The 23,025-nt window shown below is 37.3% G+C and overlaps 2 protein-coding genes across 12 annotated transcripts in view; one reads left to right on the top strand and one right to left on the bottom strand.

The window, feature by feature from the left end:
* The window catches only part of LOC117429637 (E3 ubiquitin-protein ligase Arkadia-like), a 44,474-nt gene extending 40,462 nt beyond the window's left edge, over positions 1–4,012 (bottom strand). For all 7 annotated transcript variants that reach the window (XM_058995215.1, XM_058995217.1, XM_058995216.1 and 4 more), the window contains exon 1: positions 3,688–4,012. The gene's annotated coding sequence lies outside the window, so the exon portion shown is untranslated. The remainder of the gene's footprint in view (positions 1–3,687) is intronic.
* A 94-nt stretch (positions 4,013–4,106) lies between these two features.
* sltm (SAFB-like, transcription modulator) lies at positions 4,107–21,173 on the top strand. Of its 5 annotated transcripts, XM_058995210.1 has the most exons (23): positions 4,107–4,169; positions 5,045–5,184; positions 6,283–6,370; positions 6,494–6,549; positions 8,477–8,641; positions 8,729–8,791; positions 9,332–9,359; positions 10,582–11,050; positions 11,644–11,693; positions 14,165–14,295; positions 14,422–14,571; positions 14,859–14,974; positions 15,062–15,219; positions 16,227–16,324; positions 16,426–16,479; positions 16,824–16,975; positions 17,195–17,375; positions 17,593–17,717; positions 17,906–18,076; positions 18,247–18,576; positions 18,943–19,102; positions 19,758–19,912; positions 20,023–21,173. In XM_058995210.1, the coding sequence occupies exons 2-23, from the start codon at positions 5,050–5,052 to the stop codon at positions 20,129–20,131; spliced, it is 3,144 nt and encodes a 1,047-aa protein (XP_058851193.1). In that variant the 5' UTR covers positions 4,107–4,169; positions 5,045–5,049; the 3' UTR covers positions 20,132–21,173. The 5 variants fall into 5 exon arrangements, with proteins under 5 accessions (XP_058851193.1, XP_058851195.1, XP_058851196.1 ...); XM_058995212.1 differs by lacking the exon at positions 4,107–4,169 and having other exon boundaries at positions 4,994–5,184; positions 15,062–15,213; XM_058995211.1 differs by lacking the exon at positions 4,107–4,169 and having other exon boundaries at positions 4,995–5,184; positions 8,480–8,641.
* Positions 21,174–23,025: the final 1,852 nt, after the last annotated feature.

Here is a 23,025-nt window from a genome sequence, read left to right as displayed (position 1 = left end):
GTGAAGGGAAAAAATATATAATGGCATGCCAATCTCAAAGCTGCTTGGCAAGGGGACATTTGTCACCAGAGAAAGGGATGATGCCAGCGTTGTTTGCCATCAAATCCTGATTCAACAGTTCGACAGCATGGACAGCAATGAAACATACAAGGTTATTACAGTATAAATCCGGCCACTTTGAGCTGTTTCTGTGGAAAAAAACTAAACTGGAGGATAATGTGCTCCTTTTTAATGTTACCCCCATAGTGGAAATTAGATATCATTCAGAAATTTGATACTACAATTACTGTACAGTCAAAGCTATGTTTTTAAAAACAAAACTGTTTTTTTAGTATCACATAACTGTACTGTATGTGGCAATTTGGTGGTCCTAGTTACCTTGGCAACTCTACTCTGTACAGTCAGCATTTCACTGAACACAGGAGCGTTTACTTCTTAGCATAAACGGCTAAAGTCAATCAGTCTGTTTAATAAGGCATTTAGGAATACAATCAATGTGACAAGCCAACTGAAAAACAAAGAATAAAAGGCATTTTAAAGATTATATATACACACCACATAGTGTGCCATACCTAATCTCATGTGTTCCTGGGTTTTTCAACATCACTTGAATTCCTAAATAAGCGAATAAAGGAAGCCTAAAATGAAGACAGCCTAAGTCAGCCCAAAGCGTTGTGTTTCTACTAATAAATGAATTACTAAACACTTGTGTTTGACAAAACCTTATTATACAAAAAAAGATCAACAGTGAGTACGGTAGCAAAATACAAACGATTTTAAAGAAAGTTAAGCTGGTGAAATGTCAATATATAAAACTCTAGGAGACTGATGGTGGGCTGTTTGTGTCAGGCTGAAGTGTAATAAAGTAATGCATTCTACTTTATAGTACCTTGTATAACAAAGTTCAAAATGCGTACTCTTAGCACTACTGACGAACAATCATTTACAAACGCAGTACATTCCTTGGCTATAAGTTGCAATGTTACACATGTTCACAGCACCATAAATATTTAAAGGGCAATGGTTTAATAGAGGCGTACAGTGCTTCATACTACGGTACATGTTTCATTCAAAACATTTGTGGATGCAAAACAGGGCGAGGAATAAGCTCTGCTTTCTGAACAGGGTAGTTAAAGACACAAGAACATTTTATTCCGCCATGCAAAATTGAGACACTGCAATTTAAGTCTATCCCCTCCCCCATCTTTTCAAAGGAAATGACAGGTTCTTGACAATTACCTATGGTATATGTGCTCCTTGTATATATATAAAATTGCCTATTGAGAAAACTGTGTTCATCCAAGCATTGCAGTTCTGATGGCACTGAGAAAAGTAACTGAACCAAATTCTAGAAACTGAAAAGCAGTTTCACAGTGCAACACCATCAGATTTCAACCACAAAAACTGTATCTGTACCCTGCAAATTAATAGAGGCGTACAGTGCTACCTCTCAGCCATGACATGTGAGGAATTGATGCTATTTTGAAATGGGGGGGGCGATGTGGAGCACACATATTTGGTGTTAATGGAGCCAATAGCAGAATATAAAAGATGTTTTACATTACAAAATACACACCACAATAAAATTGACAAGCCAGTCAGACGTAATCATTACTGTTGTATTTTTTTAATTTAAAAACAAGAAACTGTGCATTTCTTATTGTCTAAACAGTGTTTCCTTTTTCTCTCTGGACACAAGAGTGTTATTACTGACCTAACCAAACATAAAATTGAAGTGGGTACTTTTGGATACAATTACACAGGGTGACAACTGACTCATCAAGCTGGCTCTGGCATTAACATTTTATAACTGGCCATTTAAAAAAAAAAAATAATACAGTCAATAATGATGATCTAAAACATCCAAAAGGTCTGTGGTCCAGGCATTTACAATTTGATTTCCATCACATCAGCATACTAACACAAGTGCTCTATTCAATTGAACTAAATACCACCACAGTTTAGATAATATAAGGCCCTTTGTATACCAAATTTACGAAAAAAAACATCTACTTTAACAGTGCAAGAACTGAAGTACTGAAATAAGGGGTTGGACAGTGCATTAAACTAGTGATAAGTGTATCATTTTCCGTGGTGGTGGTGATGGACTAACTGGTTAACTTAGAACACTATTATTTGTCAGACTACATGGTGATCGGTAGGTGATCTGGTGGATCATCATTAACAGGGCAGTATCCCACTACCGAACAACAAGTCAGATTACAGCAGGACAAACCATAGTATCCATATTCATAGTATACATATTATCCTACAGTAGGTCAGACATCTATATGTGACCTCCTTTTCACACTGCGGTCTCATATGAACATTTCTGCAAACTGTCCCATTCCAATGCATAGCAAAGGAAAACAGAACAGGGACAGAATGGGGTTATGCGTCACAGTGTGGAAGCTGAGGAACAAACAGAACTATTCTGTTCTAATAATGAGGATAGAACGATATGGTTAGGACTGACGTGGGCATTTCAGAAACATATCTTACTTTAACACAAACATGGGCTATAACAAAATAATAAGCAGAATGGAGTGATCATTTTGAGTGATCAACAAAGTAACAATTAAAAGTAATATAAAAAAAATATACAATGATACTCATCCCAGAGAGGAACAGAAACTATTACAGGGGTGACACATTTGTGACTTGTATTTGACCAGTTGAGCTGTTTTATGTGAGATGTATTACTGTATGACAGTTCACTGTATGAAAGCCAGACTAAACTGCTGAGCTACATATAGACATTTTGGGGTGAAAGGAGATTAATATTTCGATTTTCATACTATCAGGGTCCCACTATATCCTGCTCTGCACTCAACGTGAGGTGGTAGGTGCACTGTACTTAATATCTTTCTTATGCTAATGTTGCAACTTTGCCTACAGTGGCATTTTAATGCATTGTGTTGTGATTCTACAGCATGTGTTTCAAATTTACTGAAGTAATGTTGCCAACATGAGTATCTGCTGTTAAGAGTTGGTCTATATACCAGTGACTACGAACCTGAAATTATATATATTTCACAATTCTGTTATTGACAGACTTCAGCAGATCTCCTGAACCAACAATACATTCAGTTGAATTTTTCCAAGAAACCAAAAGTAACTGAAAAATAGAATTACATACAGGAAGCAAATGTGCTAAATAAAATTACTGTTACTCTTTAATGATTCAGAATGACTTTTACATACATAATTAACTACAGTTTGTGTGTAGTTCATTTAACAGTAAAAAAAAAAGACAACCATGTTCATTACAAAATAACACTTACTGATACTGCACACCAAAATCATGAACGTCTGCTGTCTATTTTTTACATCAATTCCTCAGTACGAGTATCAACGCAACACCGAGCAAATGCAAAACCCAAGACAAACGAAAATTCAAACCTCACCAATCCCTCCCTAAAAAATACAAACAGTGCTTTTTTTTTGTTGTTGTTGAAGTATACAATATAGATGCGTACCAAATCTTTCAGGGATACAAGTAAGGAATAAAGCATTTCATAATTCAGCCGTGTTTGTCGCGACTCTGAAATAAAATAATCATGCTCAGACAGGATCTAATTCACTTCACCATTACTACTTCTAAAGCTAATTAGCATTCAGAGCCGATATACTCGATCACCGATCAAACAATTAACACAAACGTAATGGAGAAGAAAAAACACTTACCTGTTAAACATGCAGGCCCCAAACACTTCAGTATTGCCCTACAGAACCTTTACAAATGAAAAATGCAGTAAAAACGAGGGCAGTCACTGGAAGTAATCTATAATGTAGAAAGGGCTCGGAAGCCAGCAACGCCGGACTATGAAAATGACAACATAAACCCAACAAGCCCAAGGCCCGGATATATAGTGAAGTTAAGTGGGGGGTGTTGTGAAATTCGTTTCTTTCCCCCTTTTTGATTGCCAAATATCACGAATTAACGAGGTAAGGGCTTAATTAGGGTTTCGAGAAAGGTGCTAATTCGGTTCGATTGCCATGGGGCCCGTGATGAAGTTGTCATTCCAGCCTTGTTGAGACGATCGCCGTTGTTTATCCAGGCGAAGCTCCTCTCCGTAGCTGCGCTCCGACCGATCTGTTTGCTGCGAATCCCTCAGAGCCTCACTCCAGCGAGGGCCGATTCACGACACTTTCCGACAATAACGCGGGTTGGTGATGATTGCAGGCAATGATGGCCGATCTTATTTTGCTTTTTCTTAAGCAAGAGGTATCTTGCCTGCTAGTGGTCGTTCGTTGTAGTTTCATCATGACACAACTTTTTCTTCACAAAGCCTATAGTACCTTTCTCTGTCTATATATAATGATTTACAAAAGTATCCTTTTTATAACTTAAAAAATAATATTAATAAAAATAAATCTGGCCTACTACATAGCTTCCGCACTTCAGAATCCTGCCAAGCATAAACTAGATGATTTTTTAAAAAGGCATTAAACAAAAAACCTTGACAGTATCGACAATATTTGTTTTTCATGGCTGCCTTGATTGAAATTTATAAGTAAAAAAAACCCAAAAAACTTGTAATTGTGATCAGTGAGTATTGTACGCACAAATTAAAACATTTTGAAGTATCATTGAACTTTCTTTGCATGTATTTTGAGAGGGGAGTTATATTTGATACCAAAATATTTAAAATAGAGGATCTGAGTGGGGTAGGCAACAAACTAACCTGTCTCAATACTTTGCGCATCGTCTTCATTGTGAGTACTGTATTTTAAATAGTTGTTCATTTTATATTAATATTTCTTTCTTAATAAACACTAATTTCACATATTCATGAAATAGGCCCTGAATTCAAAGCAACATTTACTAAGTTACTTCAGACAAGTTATGACTAAACATAACGTCTATCATTGTGTTGATCTTGATTTCCATTTGAGCCAATCATGTTTATTTTTGGTTTTAAAAAGAAATTCAAGTGAGTTTGCTGACTCCTCCTCGTTCACATTAGACACTGTAAACATCCGGGAATTTTCACAGTGCCATTAACACAACAACATTCTCTGCTGTGCTCCGTTTGGGCAGGCAAAATGGCGTCGGCAGGAGTACTTACCGAGACCAAGAAAATCACAGAATTACGTGTTATCGACCTCAAAACTGAGCTGAAACGGAGAAATTTAGATGTCACAGGAGTCAAAAACGTTTTGGTGGCGAGACTTAAACAGGTGCGTTGGTTACTGAAGACTAAAACTGTGTTTTTTTTATATATATAACATTCGCAACCACGAACCATGCAAGAAGGTATTTTCCGTGAAGGCCCAAGTCGCTTCTACGTGTGTGTTTTGGGGGAATATTGGGAATTGTTATTGTTTCCATAATTAAATTAGTAGTGTATGGTTTGGAATGCAATTAAATGCTGGATTAATGGTATATATTATGCAGTATATAAAATGTTATGCACTTAACATTTCGTGAGAGTGATGTGTTATGTGAGACTTTTATTTCTCACAAATGATACTTGCAGAGGTCGTTACATTATTCATTGTTAAAAAGTGAAATACTATGGTACTGGAAATGTAGAACATCGTGCATTCAAACTGGAGAATACGTCAGTGGTTTCTTAGGCCTAATATTAATTGCAACATGGCTGCTGCAGAAAGTGGCAGCAGAGCGTGGAGGTAAATGGATACATTTGTTTTTAGAATACAGTGCATTTTTAAACACTGTTTAGTGTGTAAGTTATGCTGGAAACGCATGTTTGATAGGATTTATTTATACCGTTTGTCGAAACTGGTCAATTTGTACATTGAGTTTTACAGCCTAATAGTACATGGTGCACACAACTCGTTAGTGGTGTTTTGTTTATTTATCCTAAAGTGTTGATTTGGTTCAGGGGTTCAGAATCCCATACATTATATCGTCAATTCAGGTTATGCATGCACACTTTTTTCCCTTAACGTTTTGAGTTTATACTGTGAATAATTAAGGTCTGAGTCAAACTGTGCATCGGGTTTTTGTCCCGATCGTGCCACATTTGTAACACATTTGCAAAGCTCTTGGTGGGTACTGGTCAGCTGCTGTTAAAACACGATTGGGTCAAAGGCTATTTATTGATGGTTGAAGGTCGGTATATATATTTTTAAATAGCTTAATGGAACATTTTAAGCCAGCAAACTTTGATAAGTATCACAAGGTCCCTAGTGGAAAGTGTTAGTGTTGTTCACATTGACTTGTGACCTATTCTGGATGCACAATTGTGGTAAAGTGATTGTTGGATATTCGGTACACGACTGTATCCAACCCTTTTAACGCTTTTCTTTCAGGCCATTGAAAAGGAAGGCGGAGACACAGATAACATAGAAATTACATTATCTTCAGACACCCCAACAAAGAGAACTCCGAAAGCCAAAGGTAATTACATTGGTCTGTACAGGTATTGCTATGCATATTTTGAAAATGTCAGTGTTTCTTGAAATTGTATTTTTTTTTAATTGGTTAAAAGTAATTGCTTAATAGAACTGTGTTTTTATGTAGGCAAAAAGCAGGATGCTGATGCAGATGCCACAATGGAAGAAGAATCTTTTAGCAAGGTAAGCTTGTTGTGCACAATTTTGAATGTGCTTGGCAATATATACACAGTATTAACAAATTGGTTTCTACTTTTATTAAGACCAAGGATGTTGCAGTAACCTGACTGCTCCTTTAGGCTACATAGGTTCAGGTGCCAGACGGAGACCAGTCTAGCTTAACTGTCGTATCAAGGGTTTCAGTAGTTTAATCAGTTGGGGCTGCTTAATCAGTTGGGGCTGAAATACATAATTTAGCACTCTAAATTTATAAAATAAAAAGACCCAATAAGAAACAGGTACCAGAACTTGTGTTTTAATGTACAATTACTAGCTGGAATGTATTAATTGTAAAAGGCATTTGGTTACTTAGTGTAACCAAAATTGGATTGAAACCAAATAAGTTGGTTTTAAACCTTTTGCCTTAGTGTTTATAATCAGATCCATGTATATACATTCCAAGAGGTATATGCAAGATTTAAAATAGCAGGGAATTGTAAGTTAACAGGAGGGGAACCTCTGAGTGTAGTGAGGCAAATTTTTAGTTCTGGGGGTCCAGACTGGTCTTTGTGAAGCTCTGTAAGGCTAAGGCAACCTCATTTTTGCTGTTGAATCTGTGGCTGAAGTTAATTTTTGTTTTTGTAATTGTTTGGGCATGTAATTCAGCATATATATTTATTCAGTATATTCTGATAATGTAAAACACTACTTTTGTGTGGGAATAAGTGTTTTTTTATTATTTTCTTTGATCAATGCTCATTTATAGTAGTATTAGACCAATATGGTCAGTGGTGAAACATACAGGGATGCCATCAGCGGTACAGTATGCTTTAATAATATCTTCAAGTAAAATATTTATATTAGGTTTTTGCATCCTTTTTTATAATAGTAATGTTGATATGAACATGAAACTCACCAGTGCAATGCTAATAATACATCTAATGTCAAAAAACATCAGCAGGCTTTTTATTTCAATTTTTACACAGTTCTGTGTATGCAGCAGCATTACCAAAATGAGTGAACTCATATTGTATGACAGATAATCAACAATCGTTTTTTTCTTCCTTACATTGTCTTAGCCACAGAGACAGAAGAAAGGGAATAGTTTGTGTTTTTCCATTACCTCTCATGACAATAGCTGGGTATTTTATGAAAATAGCCATGGATTTTTCCTCGTTTTCCTTTTTACATCCCAGCTTTCCATTACATTCCAAATAAATAACTTTGACACAACACACAGGTATACAAGTGTCTAGATTTATGTGATTTTTGTAGGGATCCTCAAGCAAGAGTGCCTGCTATTCGACTAAGTATTCCATTCGCTAGCCTGGTCTGTTGCAATGCTACATGAGAAGTTGGGGAAGAGTCAAGATTTAAGTCTGAGTATGCTCTACACACATGTCTTTTACAATTGAATGAAACACAGTGCTAACAACACATTGGTGCACAGTTCTTCAGGGCCTATATTACATCACCCTTCTAAGAGTTTTGACAGAGCTAGACTTGGAAAGTGCTCTGGCTGCTGCATCATCGAAACTTGATTCTGTTCAGTCAGCCTTTCTTGTGATTTAATCACTTTTTGTGGTGTTTTGGAGGTGGAGGGGTTTTCTTGATTCCATATATCAGTGTGGAATCACCATGGGCTCTTGGCATATGCTCCATGCCTCTGATGCATCTGTTCTGCACCCCACTGACAATGGATTACTGTTGACTGATGGAGAAGCATGGCTTATGCTTTGGATAGGCTAGGGGGTTATATAGGTCAGCTGGATCATTTGTTTGGCGCGTCTCACTTTTTTTTGTCTAATATAGGATATGATTTGGCAAAGAAGCTTTTATGAATGTTTTCCTTGTTGGTAGTTACGGGAAAAGACTGAACTATAAGGGTCATCTTATAACATTGGTGGTTTGATGGTAAAAGTAAGTTTAAATTATGTCTTGTTTGTCTAAGCAGGAGGCAGAGAGTCTAGATCAGAATGGTAGTGACGACCCAAAAGACCTAGAAGATTCAGGAGACGGTGAAGATGAAAATGTCAGTTCTTCCTTTGAGATACTTGAAAGTAATCTGGATTCTGATGCTTCTGAATCTAAAGTAGATATGGAATACCTGGTTAAGGTAATTGAAGAACACGTAAAAACAATTTACTTTTTCAATCCAATAAACTTTCCTGTTTTGAATACACAAGTTTTGATTCTTATTCAGGAAGTGGATGAAGAAGAGTCTAGGGAATTGCTTTCGGACAATGATGGCCATGTCATTACAGATGTAAGTTTGTATGTGGTGGTGGGAACAACTGTGTGACTGATACATTATTGAAGCACACAGATCTGCACAATATTGGATTCAGGTTTAAAGGATGCAAGAATCACAATGAACATTACTTCAGTAGTGTTTGTCTGCTATGTCTGCATGAAGATTTTTATTTTTTTTGTGAGGTAGATGGCTATTTATTACAGTAGGCCAAACTGTTGACGTGTCATGGCTGAAAGAAGCAATCCTGTTTAAAAAAAAAAAAAAAAAAAGTTCTTAGGACCTGAAAATGTTCACACCACAATATGTCTGAAATTTCTGAGATTGACTGTACCCATATTTACTTAGTCATTTTTTGTTGTTTGTTTGATAGGATAGATTTGAAACATGTCATAAATACATTTTAATTGTTAGTCGTTCATTTTTTTTGCTCCAGGCGTTTTAAATAACATTATTTATGCAACTAACTCTGAAACTGAAAAACAATATTAACATGACTGTTCATTTGATTGTTGGCAAGTAGACTTATGCATTCTTTTTTTATATATAATTTAGGAAGCGGAAGATGAAGACAATGAAAAAGGTAAGTGTTGTACATTAATTTTAGCAGGTAATCAAATAACTCAAGGTTGGAAAACCATTATGCATTGCCTAACAGCCGCCTTTTAGTTAGTGCCTTTCTTATGGCACTACATAAAACATCTCCCATGTTTCAACTGGTTACTGCCACCCAGGAGTGTATATGTATCAGTTCCTGTGGTGGATGTTTTAATGTTAAACTTGGGGATTTGCTATGATCTAAAGGAGGAAAATAATGGAGGACAAGTTTGTAAAGTTTGTGACACACTAACTGAAACGATGCACATCACAGACTACATCTGAAATGAGGAATGACAGTTGTGGCTCAAATTTTGGTAAAACTCCTCGTTTTCATCCACAACCAGAGAAACCTGGTCCTGCTATTCAATCTGAGGAGGAAATGTAATGACTGAATTAGAAGAATCATCTGTGTGCATACATCTTTTCATGAAGTTGCAACTGTTTGCCATCTTGGATCCAGATGATCAGAGAGACCCAGCTCAAGTTCAGCAAAGTGTTCAGGACTACAAGGGACATACTACTGAGAGTATTCTGAAAATGATTTGGAGACTTCAGGGACTCAACAGGAAAATGGATCCACCAAATTAAACTTGTGTTGCTTACAGCAGTTGTTATATTCAAGGATGTGGACATGGAAGGGCTTTGGACAAAGTACTTTTGTAGATGGCTGAACTATGTAAATCTCTTGAAAATGTATATAATGAAGGGAGAGGCCGAAAGTAAAATGAGGAGATGGCCATAATCTGAACTTGAATAATGTGATTTATGGACACACATACAGAAGCTATTGGAAAGTTAACAGATGGTGGAATCGGAGTCCATTAAAATCCTACAGATGGTTTTAGGATTTTTCTGAGTGGAGATTTTAATTTTAAAAAGAAAAGAACTGAAGACATTGGGATAAGGATGGATCTATCATTTAACCAACTCTATCTCCTGTTGAACTGGTTGTGATTATACATCGGTTTCAGGAGTATTGATGATGACATTGAAGGTATTTGGTTAAAAGAAACACCAGGAAGATTGTGTTGAAATCCACCCGTTTCAATGAGGAATGTTTGTATTGTACACCTTTTGTGGTTTTCTAACTTTCAATGAGAGCTAATACTAAACTTGCTTTCTATTCTACTTTTTTAGGTCGCTTAGCTCATAACTGTAATGTTAAACCTATGTTTTGCCATGTTTATCCTTGTTAAATCCCTCAGATATAACAGATACTGATGATGGTTCTTATGAAAAATCTAAACATCTGCCTTCAGAAGAAAGCCTTGCTGAGGCTGAACAAGCAGCTCAGGCTGAAAGGGAAGCCACTGCATCTGGAAAAGAAGCAGAGGATGATAACATATCTGTCACAATCCAGGCAGAAGATGCCATCACTTTGGATTTAGATGGCGATGACCTCTTGGATACAGGTAAAAATGTGAAACTTCCAGATTCAGAGGCAAGTAAGGCCCATGACGAGCCCAGTGCCTCTGCCCAGATGAGTGAGGAGCAAGGCAAGGATGTGGATGCCAAAGAGAAGCATAAAGATGGTAAGAAAGATGACGGATTGAAGGCTGAACCTCCCAAGAAGGAAACCAGAGAGGGCTCAAAGAAAGCTGAATTGGGAGATAAAGAAAAGGATTCTGTGAAGAAAGGCCCCTCATCTACTGGGGCATCAAGTCAAGCAAAGAGGTTTGTTTTTCTATGTCAGTACTTTACGATACCAAGTTCCAGCATTCACTAAGATCTCTGAATTTGTGGGTAGCCTCAAGATTTTTATTTTTTTTATTTTTTATTGTACCTAACGATCCAGCCTTTTGTTTTAATCCTATTTTTGACCATCATAGAAGTAACTATAAGGCATGAAAGCGTCACAAAACCTGCTTTTTATTTATTTTCAAGTTGTCAGCACTTTGTATTGCCTCCCCCCTCCCCCACCCCCATATTAACATGGGTAGAATAAACCCTGTGATGTCACTGAATGGCAAAATCGTATGAAAATTCAAAATGAAGTCAAACCCCACTCCTGAGCTGTGGAGAAGATTGCCATGTCCACTGAATAGAATTGGCAGAAAATCTAGATCTTCAATCATCTTTGGAAAAGCGGTGAAAGAATCCATTATGGAACAGTTCAAGTACAAGCCATGGCAGTCCTGTATTTGTACAGTACAAATGCAAACTTGCTTTATCAGGAACTTTTGTTTAATGGGATTTTGATGTGTAGATTATGCTGTGGGTGTTTTTATTAATTTTGCTTTTTTTGTTGCAATGTGTTGTATTTGTAGTTCTACAAAGGACAATAAAGATGGCAAAGCAACTACAAAGGATGAAAAAGGTAAGGGATTTTTTTTTTTTTTTGGCACTCCAGTTGGTAATAAAGATGAAATGTGCAGTGGCAAACTCGGCTCCTCCAAATAAACTTTATTCACTGTACAAGGCAAATACAGTACACCCTTGCTGTTCATTATAACAAATCTTCAGCTATAATGAACCTGGCCCCTGTACCCCCAAATATAAAAAAACACAAAATATATATAAACACGCACTGTCAACATCCTGATCTGTACGCATGGGATGCCACCTCCACAGTGACGTCAACTCTTGTCTTAAGAAGCACGCGCTGTCTAACTGCCTCTGAAAGGAAAACTATTTTATGTTGCAACAAAGCTGGAAACTATATTGATCGTTTGAAAAAAGGAGTAACGCAGGCATATCTCTGTCATGAACATAGGTTGCCAAAAAGCACTCTTGGCTTGTTCAGAAACCATGCGGCAAAGCAGAAAAAAAACATCTTTTCATGTCAGGTTGATTTGGAATAAAAGCAGAGTGTTGGATTCTTGAATGTTGGATTAAGATTAGGTGCACTTTGAAACAATTCGTGTTTTGAATTAGAATAAAAGTTTTAAATTTACTTCGGGATTTTTGCTTTTTGTACTGCGTTTTAATTATTTAACGAATTGGATAAAGCAAAGGCAGAATACTACGTGTAATTCTACTTTTATTCACAATATCATCTCATTAATTTTCACAATAGTTTATCGTTCATTTTGATTGTCCTTTTGCTATAACAAACCCCTTGATATTACGAACAAAAGACTTGGACTCCAACAGGTTAGTTATAGCGAGGGTGTACTGTATAGTAGAGAGAACCCAGCAAATGTCTATCCAATTATGAAGCTTGTCACTGTTCCATGGATTAAAACCTACTTTCATGGTATTTACACCTGACTGACAGCTGCAAGGGATGTATATTAACTTGCTGTTTGCTGCATGCCTCAACACATTACATTTTGGAGTATTTGCTTTGTTCGATGAGGTTGCATTTATATAATTAGACTTAATTATTGCATGCCTTTCCCCCACACTAGCAGGAAATGTCTACTGCTGTGTATCCAATTTTCAAAAAGAGAATGCTGCCAGTGCTAAAGCATAAGTGTAGTCCACATTTTATATTAAGTGAGGTTATCTTTATATTGAATTCCTCTACTGTATTGTTATAACTTATTGTTCAAGAGACAAAATGCTAGAAAAATCTACTTGTCACACAAAACAAACCCACAAAAAAGTAGAGTATAACTTGTAGGATTTTGGTTTTATTTAACAGTGAACACAATCAATCAATTCGTGATTTAACAGGGTCGGATCTAGCCTTGCAGATTGACTAGTTCACTAAATTCTTCAAGATACACACAAGGTTCCCTGTGACCTCATCTCAACAATTGTATAACATACTTTAAGGAAATTTTCCTTTCAGTGCAGTTTGGAACACATTTGCTAGTAAATTTAAGTAACATACTAAGTGCACAACTATAATAAGCAATACTTTATTCAAATATAAAAATTAGCCTGTTTTTTGCACCCTTTCTTTAAGCTGAATTCAACTCTGGATGTACAGGTGTTTTTAGTTTGCATCACAGATCCACAATTATTGCCAACTATTACTGCTGCTTTGTGGAATTCAGATTTTTCTTGACATTCTTTCAGGACTTCTGTATAACCTGTCAAGTTTCTCTGCATTTTTTACTGTTTTTCTACTAAAATGCATGCAATATTTACACTAGGCTCCATCAGATTGTGCAAAGACAATGTTTATTTTGTTTTTCTATTATATAATTTTTTTTTAAAATGAGGGAAACATTCTTTCCCTGCACTACCTATCACTTATTTGCTAATTTTACAAAAAATGTAAATAAGTTTAAAAGATTCGTCTGTGCCTTGCCAGAGGCTCTCTTGGCAGCCATTTCTGGGTTTCTTTGTAACCAACAGAAGGTCAGCTTTTTCCACAGCTAGCCAATCAGAAGTGATAGGGGTGGTACAAATACTTTTTAAAATGTTTGGTGTAGGTGCTAGACTTCTGCAGTTGAGTTTTCAGAAACTTGCGTGGCTCTCTAAAAATATACCCGGAATGTTTTTCTAGCAACAGAACAAACCATAGGAAAAATAAACTATTTGTCCAACAGGCAAAATGTAACGGCAAAACTTGTGGTCACGGGTGTTGGGCGATATGTATTGCACACCCATGGTTTAGTATCTATCTCATTTCGGTCATCCACCCCACTTAATCACTTGTAGGGGAGGTGGCTGGATTGGTTAATTTATAAAAGTTGTTGTTTGGAAATTTTACAAACAGGAAATTAAACATTTTGTTTTGTTACAAGTAGCCAGCAATGGTGTTTTTTCCCCAGGTGTATTGTCTTAACTATCAACGTGGTGTTGTCAATTTTCATTTGGTCCCTATTTAAGTGCTATTAAAAGAGTTTGACTGTTTCTTTGTATAGAAAAATAAGGTGACCTCTGATTCTTTAGGGGGTACAAGCGGCAGTGCTGGTGGAAGCAGTGGGAGCACAAGTGGCTCATCCCGCAACCTGTGGGTAAGCGGTCTTTCCTCCAACACAAAAGCAGCGGATTTAAAAAACCTCTTTGGAAAGTACGGAAAGGTACAGTGGCTTTTTTTTAGTTATTTGATTGGTTTATACAATAATCTGAAGTGAAAATAGTTGTACTGTATGATTTATGGACCACTTGCTGTGCTTCTTTCAAGCTTTATTAAATTGTTTTTTTAGGTTCTTAGTGCCAAAGTGGTCACCAATGCACGTAGTCCTGGAGCTAAATGCTATGGGATTGTTACAATGTCTTCTAGTGCAGAGGTTGCCAGGTGTATTTCACATATTCATCGCACTGAACTACATGGACAGCAAATTTCAGTTGAAAAGGTAAGCTTTATAAGTTAAATCATTGCAATTAGATTTGTTTAAATTTTATCGATCTTCATTCTGGAAGGGGTTTGCTTACTGTTGTGTTTTGTTAGTAACATCCTTAAAATTCAAAGCAGAAAACTAAGCCTCTGAACCGCACACACTAGGAACAGATAAACTGGAGAGCTTCGGCTACTGCAAGAAAAAGAAAGTATTTGGCTGTATAGTCCAGAAAGTCTATACTGTTGGATGTGATTTGTTTTATTTTATTTAGTTACCAAAAATACCTTTTGTACCTTTTTTAGGTTAAAAGTGACCCATTCAAAAAAGAATCAGCAAAAAAAGAAAGTGAAGACAAAACTAGTTCAAGTAAAACATCTGGAGAGAAGAGGACAACTACCAATGTTAAATCTCAAACAAAGTAGGTTCAGTCTTTTGTGGAATAAATGTGATGGTACAATAGGTACATGTGATGGTACAAGTTTATTAAGTATTTGTTTCTTTTAAGAACACAAGTATCGTCTAAGAAAGAAGAGAAGAAGTCTGAAAAATCAGATAAGGAGAGCAAGGAGGTCACAAAGAAACAAGAAGCTAAAGATGAGAAAACTGAAGCTAAATCTGGTTCTGGTCAAGCCTCTTCCAAAAAAGATGACAAGAAGCGTGGAAGTATATATTTGTTTTGAATACTGGGCTACATTTTTGAGAGACTGTTTAAGCAAGTATGTAAGGGGAATGTATAAACAATTGCTTAATCTCAAACCTTTTGAAATATTGATTTCATGTCATTTGTTTTGGAAAAACTGGTCTAACTGTACCCTTCACTGATCTGTGACATAATACAGTGGTTTTTGGCTTAACCCTTTGCAGTCCATTTATTAAGTGCGTGTCAGACGCGTCGGGTCCAATTTATTTTCATACGCGCAGTTAATTTTAGACACGCTGTTTAAAAGTATTTTTTTTCCCACAGTCAAACAGGTTTAAAAGGCCCTGCATATCAACAAAGCACTCACTAGGCATCTCCAGCCCCGCCCCACCCTTTCATTCGCTATAGCTTTCACATATGCTTAGAAATAAATAATAATAATAATAATAATAATAATAGTCATACATACCGATCGATCATCTCCTGATCACTCGTTTTATCACCAAACTCCTCAATAATGCGATCCAAGTCATTATTTTATTACTACAACATCTCAAAAAAGCTCTGCAAATGTCTGTGTTATTCTCTGTGCACCGATTCAGTAACAGGCAGCTTGTTTCCTTATGGCCGCCCCTATCTGATGCCAGGGGCAAGTATGACTATTCATGAGATACGCCCCTTTTTTTTCGGCTTGTCTCGGCTCCTGTCGCTCCCACTCGGCCATTGAATGGTTTTCTCGGCTTTTTCCGGCGAAAAAACGACTAGAAACCCGTTTTTTTGATGATGTCGGACAGGGTCCGACATTGGACCGGATAGGAATAATTGCAATGTCGGACCAGGTCCGACATAGGACCGCAAAGGGTTCAGGATAAAAACAACACTTATGTTCTGTTGATCGGCATGTTTGTCGGTTATATAACCCAGGTTTGGCAGGACACCCCTTGTCAAGGGTTTTGTGGCAAGGTTTTACAGTGCCGATTTAATGTAACTGTTAACATATAATCGTGATTGTGGGTTTTTTGTTTTTAAGGTACCAAAAGTCCTGGCAAGATGGTGGTGATTGATCAAACTAAAGGTGATCCAGTTAATAGACCGAGACCTCCGATGAGAAGAGGACGATTTGACAAGGTACCTGCAGTTTAACCCTCAGTGTTAATTAATTATTCCGTTGTATGGATGTACACGTTGTGTTTTACCTGCATGTAATTCATTTTTTTCTTTTAAATAAGGTTCACCCAAATATGATGCCCAGACGAACCAGAGCATTTTTTCCTCCTGAAGAGGTTTGTTACATTTATTTGTGGTAAAATCACTGTTTGTAACTAATTGACTAAGAAATACGTTTGGTTACTCCTCCTGAATTTGCAAATTTGACTGTTGTAGGAATTGTATTGTTTGTTTATTTAGCAGACACCTTTATCCAAGGCAACTTACAAAGACTAGGGTGTGTGAACTATGCATCAGCTGCAGAGTCACTCACAACTACGTCTCACCCGAAAGACGGAGCACAAGGAGGTTAAGTGACTTGCTCAGGGTCACACAATGAGTCAGTGGCTGAGGTGGGATCTAGGCTAGGCTATTTTCTATATTACTGGTATTGGCTACATTTTTTTTTTTTCTTCTCTAGGTGGCAATATTGAGAAACAAAGGGAAGTTCTTTCCAAACAACTTTAGAGGAGGGAGACAAGACATTTTGCCATTTGAAAAGATGAAGGAACAAAAGATGCGTGACCGCCTGGTACGACTGGAGCGCATTCACCGTGCGGTTGAATTACGAAGGTATTTTATATGGAGAAAAAAAAAGAAACAAGTATATTTTTTTTTAATTTGTCTTCTCCTAGAAGTCTAAAAGTTTCTATGCATTTAAAAATAAATGTTCAGGAATTGAGGCACCACAATCCCTCAGTAAAAGATGATCGAGAGATGCTGTCCAACCATGCATACAACAGGGAAATGAACAAGGTTAAACTGACCAGATCTGTTTAATTCTGTCCTCAGACGACGTGAAATAGCTGAGCGAGAGCGCCGTGAGCGTGAACGGATTCAGATGCTGCGGGAGAGGGAGGAACGAGAACGCTTGCAAAGAGAACGGGAGCGGCTGGAGATCGAGAGACAGAAGCTCGAGAGGGAAAGAATGGAGCGTGAGAGGCTGGAGAGGGAAAGGATACGTATTGAACAGGTACCAACAGCAGGAACAGACAAGAGACAGCACACTTACAAACATTACACATGGCAGAGAATCCAATTTCATGAATAGCAACTGGTGCATTTTATCATTTAAATCAAGCTTCATGTTGCTCAACGTCAGTGCAAGACATTGGCGTTATTTACATTTTATCTGTAATTTGTTTGGGAATGAAAGCAGTGGTAAATCTTGTGTCCTTTTGTAATTGCAGGAACGTCGTAAAGAGGCAGAACGTATAGCTCGGGAGCGTGAAGAACTAAGACGCCAACAGGAACAATTGCGTTATGAACAAGAAAAGAGAAACACTCTGAAAAGAGCACGAGATGTAGACCATAGGTAAGTCTGTTGTACCGAGATCTCCTGAATGCCACCTGTGTAAAAGACTTATCGTAAGGCAAGCTTGTGCAGATATCCAATGGGAGCTGTCATGTACGTAACATTGAAGTCTGGATGGCAAACTTTTTTTCTGCAAACTACAAACCTTGATTTTTTTATAAACTTTTTTTTTTTTTTTTTTTTTTTAGGCGGGATGATCCTTACTGGAATGGTAATAAGAAGATTGAAACAGACACAGACGTCCGCTTAAATCATGGCTCTGAGTATAATCGCCAGCAGAACCGCTTTAATGACTTTAGTCACAGAGAGAGGGGCAGATACACAGAAGGCTCTTCCGTACAGCCTTCTGCATTTGAAAGGTAAGCATTCAACTGCCCCATTAACTTCTTTCCCCCCCCCCTGTACCGTCCCCCAACCCACCAAAGGAATTTGATATTTGGTAAACTTAAGCTAGCAAAGTCAAATGATTTATATTTAGTCATTCTGGAGAATTTTCACCATAAGATTTTATTTCCAAAAAACTCTGCAGACGGGACCATTTTGAAAGTGAACAAGATGGCAAGAAGAGCCGCCCTGCTGCCCGACGAGAAAGCTCTGGGTTTGACAACAGATACACTAAGAATTATGACGCCAGAAGAACTGAGCAGCCACGAACAGAAATCCATGATACTGACCGGAGAGTGATACGGGACAGAGATGAAAGGAGAGTTGTTCCTATTCCTGAGAGGCCAGCAGGCAACAGGGGCCATCCTACAGAGAGAGGCAGAATAGCAGAAATTCCTCATGGTCGCTCCACCAGAGACTCTGGTCCTGGAGGCTGGAAAAATGAAGTAATTGGTGACGCAAAAGGAGATATAAGGTAGATGTTTAAGCATTGATTGGATATATGGGTTGAATGAAATGGAGTTTTACCCATTGCTTGCTCACCACCTTTGTTTCTGATCTCAAAAGCAAGTGTTCCTGCTATGTAGTGTGAATAATAAAATCATTATTTAGTTGCTTTGTAAATGGTTGAGGATCTATCATGCGAGTATCATTTTAGACCCTCCATACATTACACTGTTCAATATAAAATGCATGCCATATGATCCCGATATTAGAAAAGTTTATCCCAAGTTGTAGATAGTTGTGGTAGACTATTCTGCTACGTTAACTATAAGCTAAGGATGTTGCTTCATGGAGTGTTATTTTTTTTTAAATACATATTTGACTTTCGTTATTTTAGAGCAGCTGTTCGGATGCGCCCTGAGAGATCAGGAAGAGATGGTCTTGGACCTAGTGTAAGAGGAGGGACCTCTGCTACCCGCAGCAGAGACGGTGGAAGAGGAATGGTAATTGGGGAAAGAGTAAGCAGTTCTACGTCTTTCAGACCCACTCAACAAAAGGTTAGTGTTTATTCTGTGAACTTCGTACAAAAGACTAACTTGGCAATCTTTCGCAGTTAAACTAATTGCAATTTAAGAGGTATTTGCTTACTGAAAAGTAAGCTCTTTGAAGTGTCACTTGGAAGGTGTTCAGTATTCAATGCCATACTATCTGCAATATTTAGAATATTGGATTTTACGAAGACCCCATTCACACTTGCAATTTAAGGCGGCCTTTTCTCCATATGTGAACACTCCATTTATTTATCCCTTTAGCTCTTCCATTCCAAGTGCAGGCTAACGTTCCATACAAGCATAAATATATATATATTGTCACATTATTTCCATAAATGCCTTATCTGACATGTAACAAATAATAATCCTACTAATTTTTTATTTAGCAAGCCAAATCAGAGTAGTAACAAGCATTCAACCACCATTGGCTTTTATGCATGGTGTATTACTTAATTATATATAACCTTCCCAACAAGTGATTTGCCACATTTTAGGCCTGCTTTTCAGTCACGTGAATGCGCAAAGGCGCCTTAATCCGCAAATGTGAAGGGGGTTGCAGACCTAAATATGTGGCGGTCCTGGGCCAGCCCAGTAGTGTGAACGAGGTCTAAGTCTTTACATAATATCTTTCTACTCTTACTGTAATTGTTTCATTTTTTAGAATTACAGTGAAGGGAGACAGGTTGTTGTTGAACGTCATGGCCGTGACCAAGGTCCAAGAAAAGACTGGCATGGAACTGGTTCACAAGGGAGTGGCTATCAAGGTACAAGAAGAATGGGGGAAAGCCGCGGAAGCATGATGTCTCAGCACTCCAGGTACTAGAAAGAAGACTGTAGCTTTTCCAAAAACATCCAGAACTTTAATGTGTCTTTGTATTTTTACAATCTTGATCAAAAGTTAATTATCTTATTTAATTTTTTTCCAGCCACTCTCCACCAGCAATGAACAGAATTGTACAGATCAATAATACCATGCAAGGAGGAAGTGGTTCTGGGTACAAGCCATTTAAAGGTGGAGCTCCACGGAGGTTCTAACCGCTGTGCTAGTTACAGCTTTCAGGACAATGTGAGCCTGAAGTCGTCTTCATTCTGTCAAAGACTGAACATTCTTAAACAAAACTTAATATTACTGTTTTTTTTTTTCTTTCTTTTGTTGCTTTTTCCAGTAGATGTTTTAATGACTGATTTGAATTTTCATACAGCACTAAGTTTTATCTAAAACTGGAATTCAACCTCTTTGGGTTTTGAATAAATTTGCTGCTGAAGATAAGGCAGGCTGTTGTATCATTTACCAGCAGTGGATACAATACAGACCTGTGTTGGTGCACATAAGGATCTTAACATCTATTGAAAACTTGTACAGCTTTAGTGTTTGTTTAGTTTTTTTATTTATAAATTCTGACATACATTTGGTAGAAATGACTGCTTTTTTTTGGGGGGGGGGGGGGATTACTCTTGTACTGTTAAGTGTGCTTGTGATTTATTTGACCAAAATGTATTTGAAGTAAACCTAAACAATGTGTACAGTTAATTTTGGTTTCCTTTCTACCAATCTTACTTTTTCCACTTCCATATGTGCTGCATTGTTGGGAGTGACTTTGCTCTTTTATAAGGGGTGGGAATGTGTAGGCAGAGCAGCAAGCTGTATTTGTATTTTTCTTGTGTCCACAAATGAACATTTAAAAATTCTTACAAAACCACTGTTTTTGGGAAGAGGCCTAGGGCTGAGTGGTAGTGTGGGAACCAGATCCCGCTCTTAAACCCAATAACTGCACATGCCACTGAACAACTATGCAGTTATCCAAAACACTGCTTTTCCATCTACCAGAGACTCTGTTTAAACAAGATGATGGAATGAATACCTTTTGAAATTAATGAAATCAGATTCCATACAAAATACATAAAGCATCAATTTTATTACTGAAGCACATCTGCGAGAACACAGGATTTTAATGGCACAATAGGCTACTTCAATGTTTATAAAATAAAGTAATGGCGAGACTTAATGTATCTAATGTAAAAAGACAATCCGCAATGCTTAGCTCTTGCTCTATAAAGGAACAATATATGTACTGTATGTTCTTGCAATTTTTTTTTTTCATAGGGCTAAATGGCCGTCGTCTACTAAGGCATTTTGTTACCAACTAGGTTAGCAAAGGCTAGAAAATGTAACCTCATAAAATGCCCTGCACCAACACAACATAAGCTAAAAGCTAAATACATTTGGTCACAAATATTGAATACATCTGAAATATTATAAACATTCTTCAAACCTTAGTTGTACCACAAAGTATTTTAACATAATCAGAAAAGTCATGGTTTATTTAATGTATGTTCAGAACAACTGGTGGTAGATCATAACTGTTTGTGACCACTTGGTCCTGTACCCATTTAATAGAATAGTTGGCATAGGTAGCTTTTTTTTTGTTTCATATTCAGGGGTTTGTTGTAGCCCCATCATTTGCATTGAGCTTGTTGATAACTGAACATGGTATAGGACAGCCGGTGGTGGTGAAGAAATCCTCAGAAAAATCTGAAAATGTGGTCACAGCATTTCTTAAACTCAATTTACTCTGCAAATAATTTACTTATTGGTGGAAAAAAAAAACAGTAACAGGCATAATTGTTTAAAGTTTTTTTTTTTAAATAATAAATATATTCAATGTTAAGGGTACTTTGCATACATTTCCTACATTAACTAAAACAGATCAGTAAATCTTTCTGGCAGGTGCTGTGCCCACATATTATGAACATGCATCATGGGTCCAAGAAAATGTAATTCCTAGTGCCATACCCAACGGGGGATATATTTATTTAGAAACAGGTTTCACCAGTATGAAAACTACAGGGTACTGGGAATATCCATGGGAACCAATGGTCTTTGCATTAGTTATTCACACCGACAACAATCCTTCCCTAAATTGATGCAGGAAGGAGTATTTTACTTGCATACTGTTATGACCCCATCATGCCTTCTCTTAAATGGTCATTGTAGACAGAGATAGTATGTTTTAAATTCTTAACCACACATTTTCTCCTTGATATTAAAAAGTTAATGTTGCAAGCCTCAGTTGTGATAGTAGCGCATAAATCTACATAACCAGGTCCACTAGCAAAGCAGTCAGAGGCTAGGTCATACCATATCGCACAATGCTGTTTACATTTGTCGGAGTAAAGACCACACTGCCGCTCTTCAGTCTGAGTAAGCATCCTTCCTAGAACACACAATTAATCTCTTGTATGACTGTATAAAATGAGGTATTTTTTTGTAGTGCAAAAACATTACAGGGACTAGTTTTCTTTTGAGATTGCCTTTGTAGTGAGAAACACATAGTATAGATATGGGATAATGCATGTTGACATTTGCTGGTAACCACATGCCTGCAATCAATATTGATAACTAAAGGAAGATGCACAGCAAATTCATAACCTATTAAAATGGAGGGGCTCAATACCTTAATGTTAAGAGTTTACAAACCACAGTCTGCAAACGAGACGTAGCTATGCCAGTTCAACGGTGTGTGGCAGATTCTCTGATCACGCGACTGCTCAAGTAGTGTTTTGCACACAGCTTCCCACAAAGGCAAGGTGCAGTTATGCTGGCGGAACGTGGTTTGGAAAGTCTTGAATATCACAAACAAGAAATACATACAATTTATGTTTTAAAACAAGTTCAATAGTAGTGTGACAACAGGAAAAAAATCAGCATTGTACAAAACACCCTTCTGCTGTGTATTAGAAACTGCATTTACCCCTAATCATTTTGAGCACAAGCAAAAACAAAGACCTTACTGATCTGACACAGAACAAAGGCCACAACTTTGTATCATCCAGCCACTACAAATATATGGAAAATTCCTTCAGAATTAAAGTTTTCAGTACAAATAAATACATATTGGGATTTTTTTTCACATAAAAAAGATAGCAAT

This window comes from Acipenser ruthenus, chromosome 21 (assembly GCF_902713425.1).
Source record: "Acipenser ruthenus chromosome 21, fAciRut3.2 maternal haplotype, whole genome shotgun sequence".
Classification (NCBI taxonomy): domain Eukaryota; kingdom Metazoa; phylum Chordata; class Actinopteri; order Acipenseriformes; family Acipenseridae; genus Acipenser; species Acipenser ruthenus.
Note: the sequence above shows the minus strand (reverse complement) of the source record. Positions and strands in the feature narration are given on the sequence as shown.

What these genes read in the sequence shown, in the direction of transcription:
- sltm (XM_058995210.1), top strand. Translation starts at nt 5,050, where the DNA reads ATGGCGTCGGCAGGAGTACTTACCGAGACCAAGAAAATCACAGAATTA. An exon ending in ATATGGAATACCTGGTTAAG is followed by an intron (nt 8,642 to 8,728) that starts GTAATTGAAGAA and finishes ATTCTTATTCAG; the next exon opens with GAAGTGGATGAAGAAGAGTC. An exon ending in ATGATGTCTCAGCACTCCAG is followed by an intron (nt 19,913 to 20,022) that starts GTACTAGAAAGA and finishes ATTTTTTTCCAG; the next exon opens with CCACTCTCCACCAGCAATGA.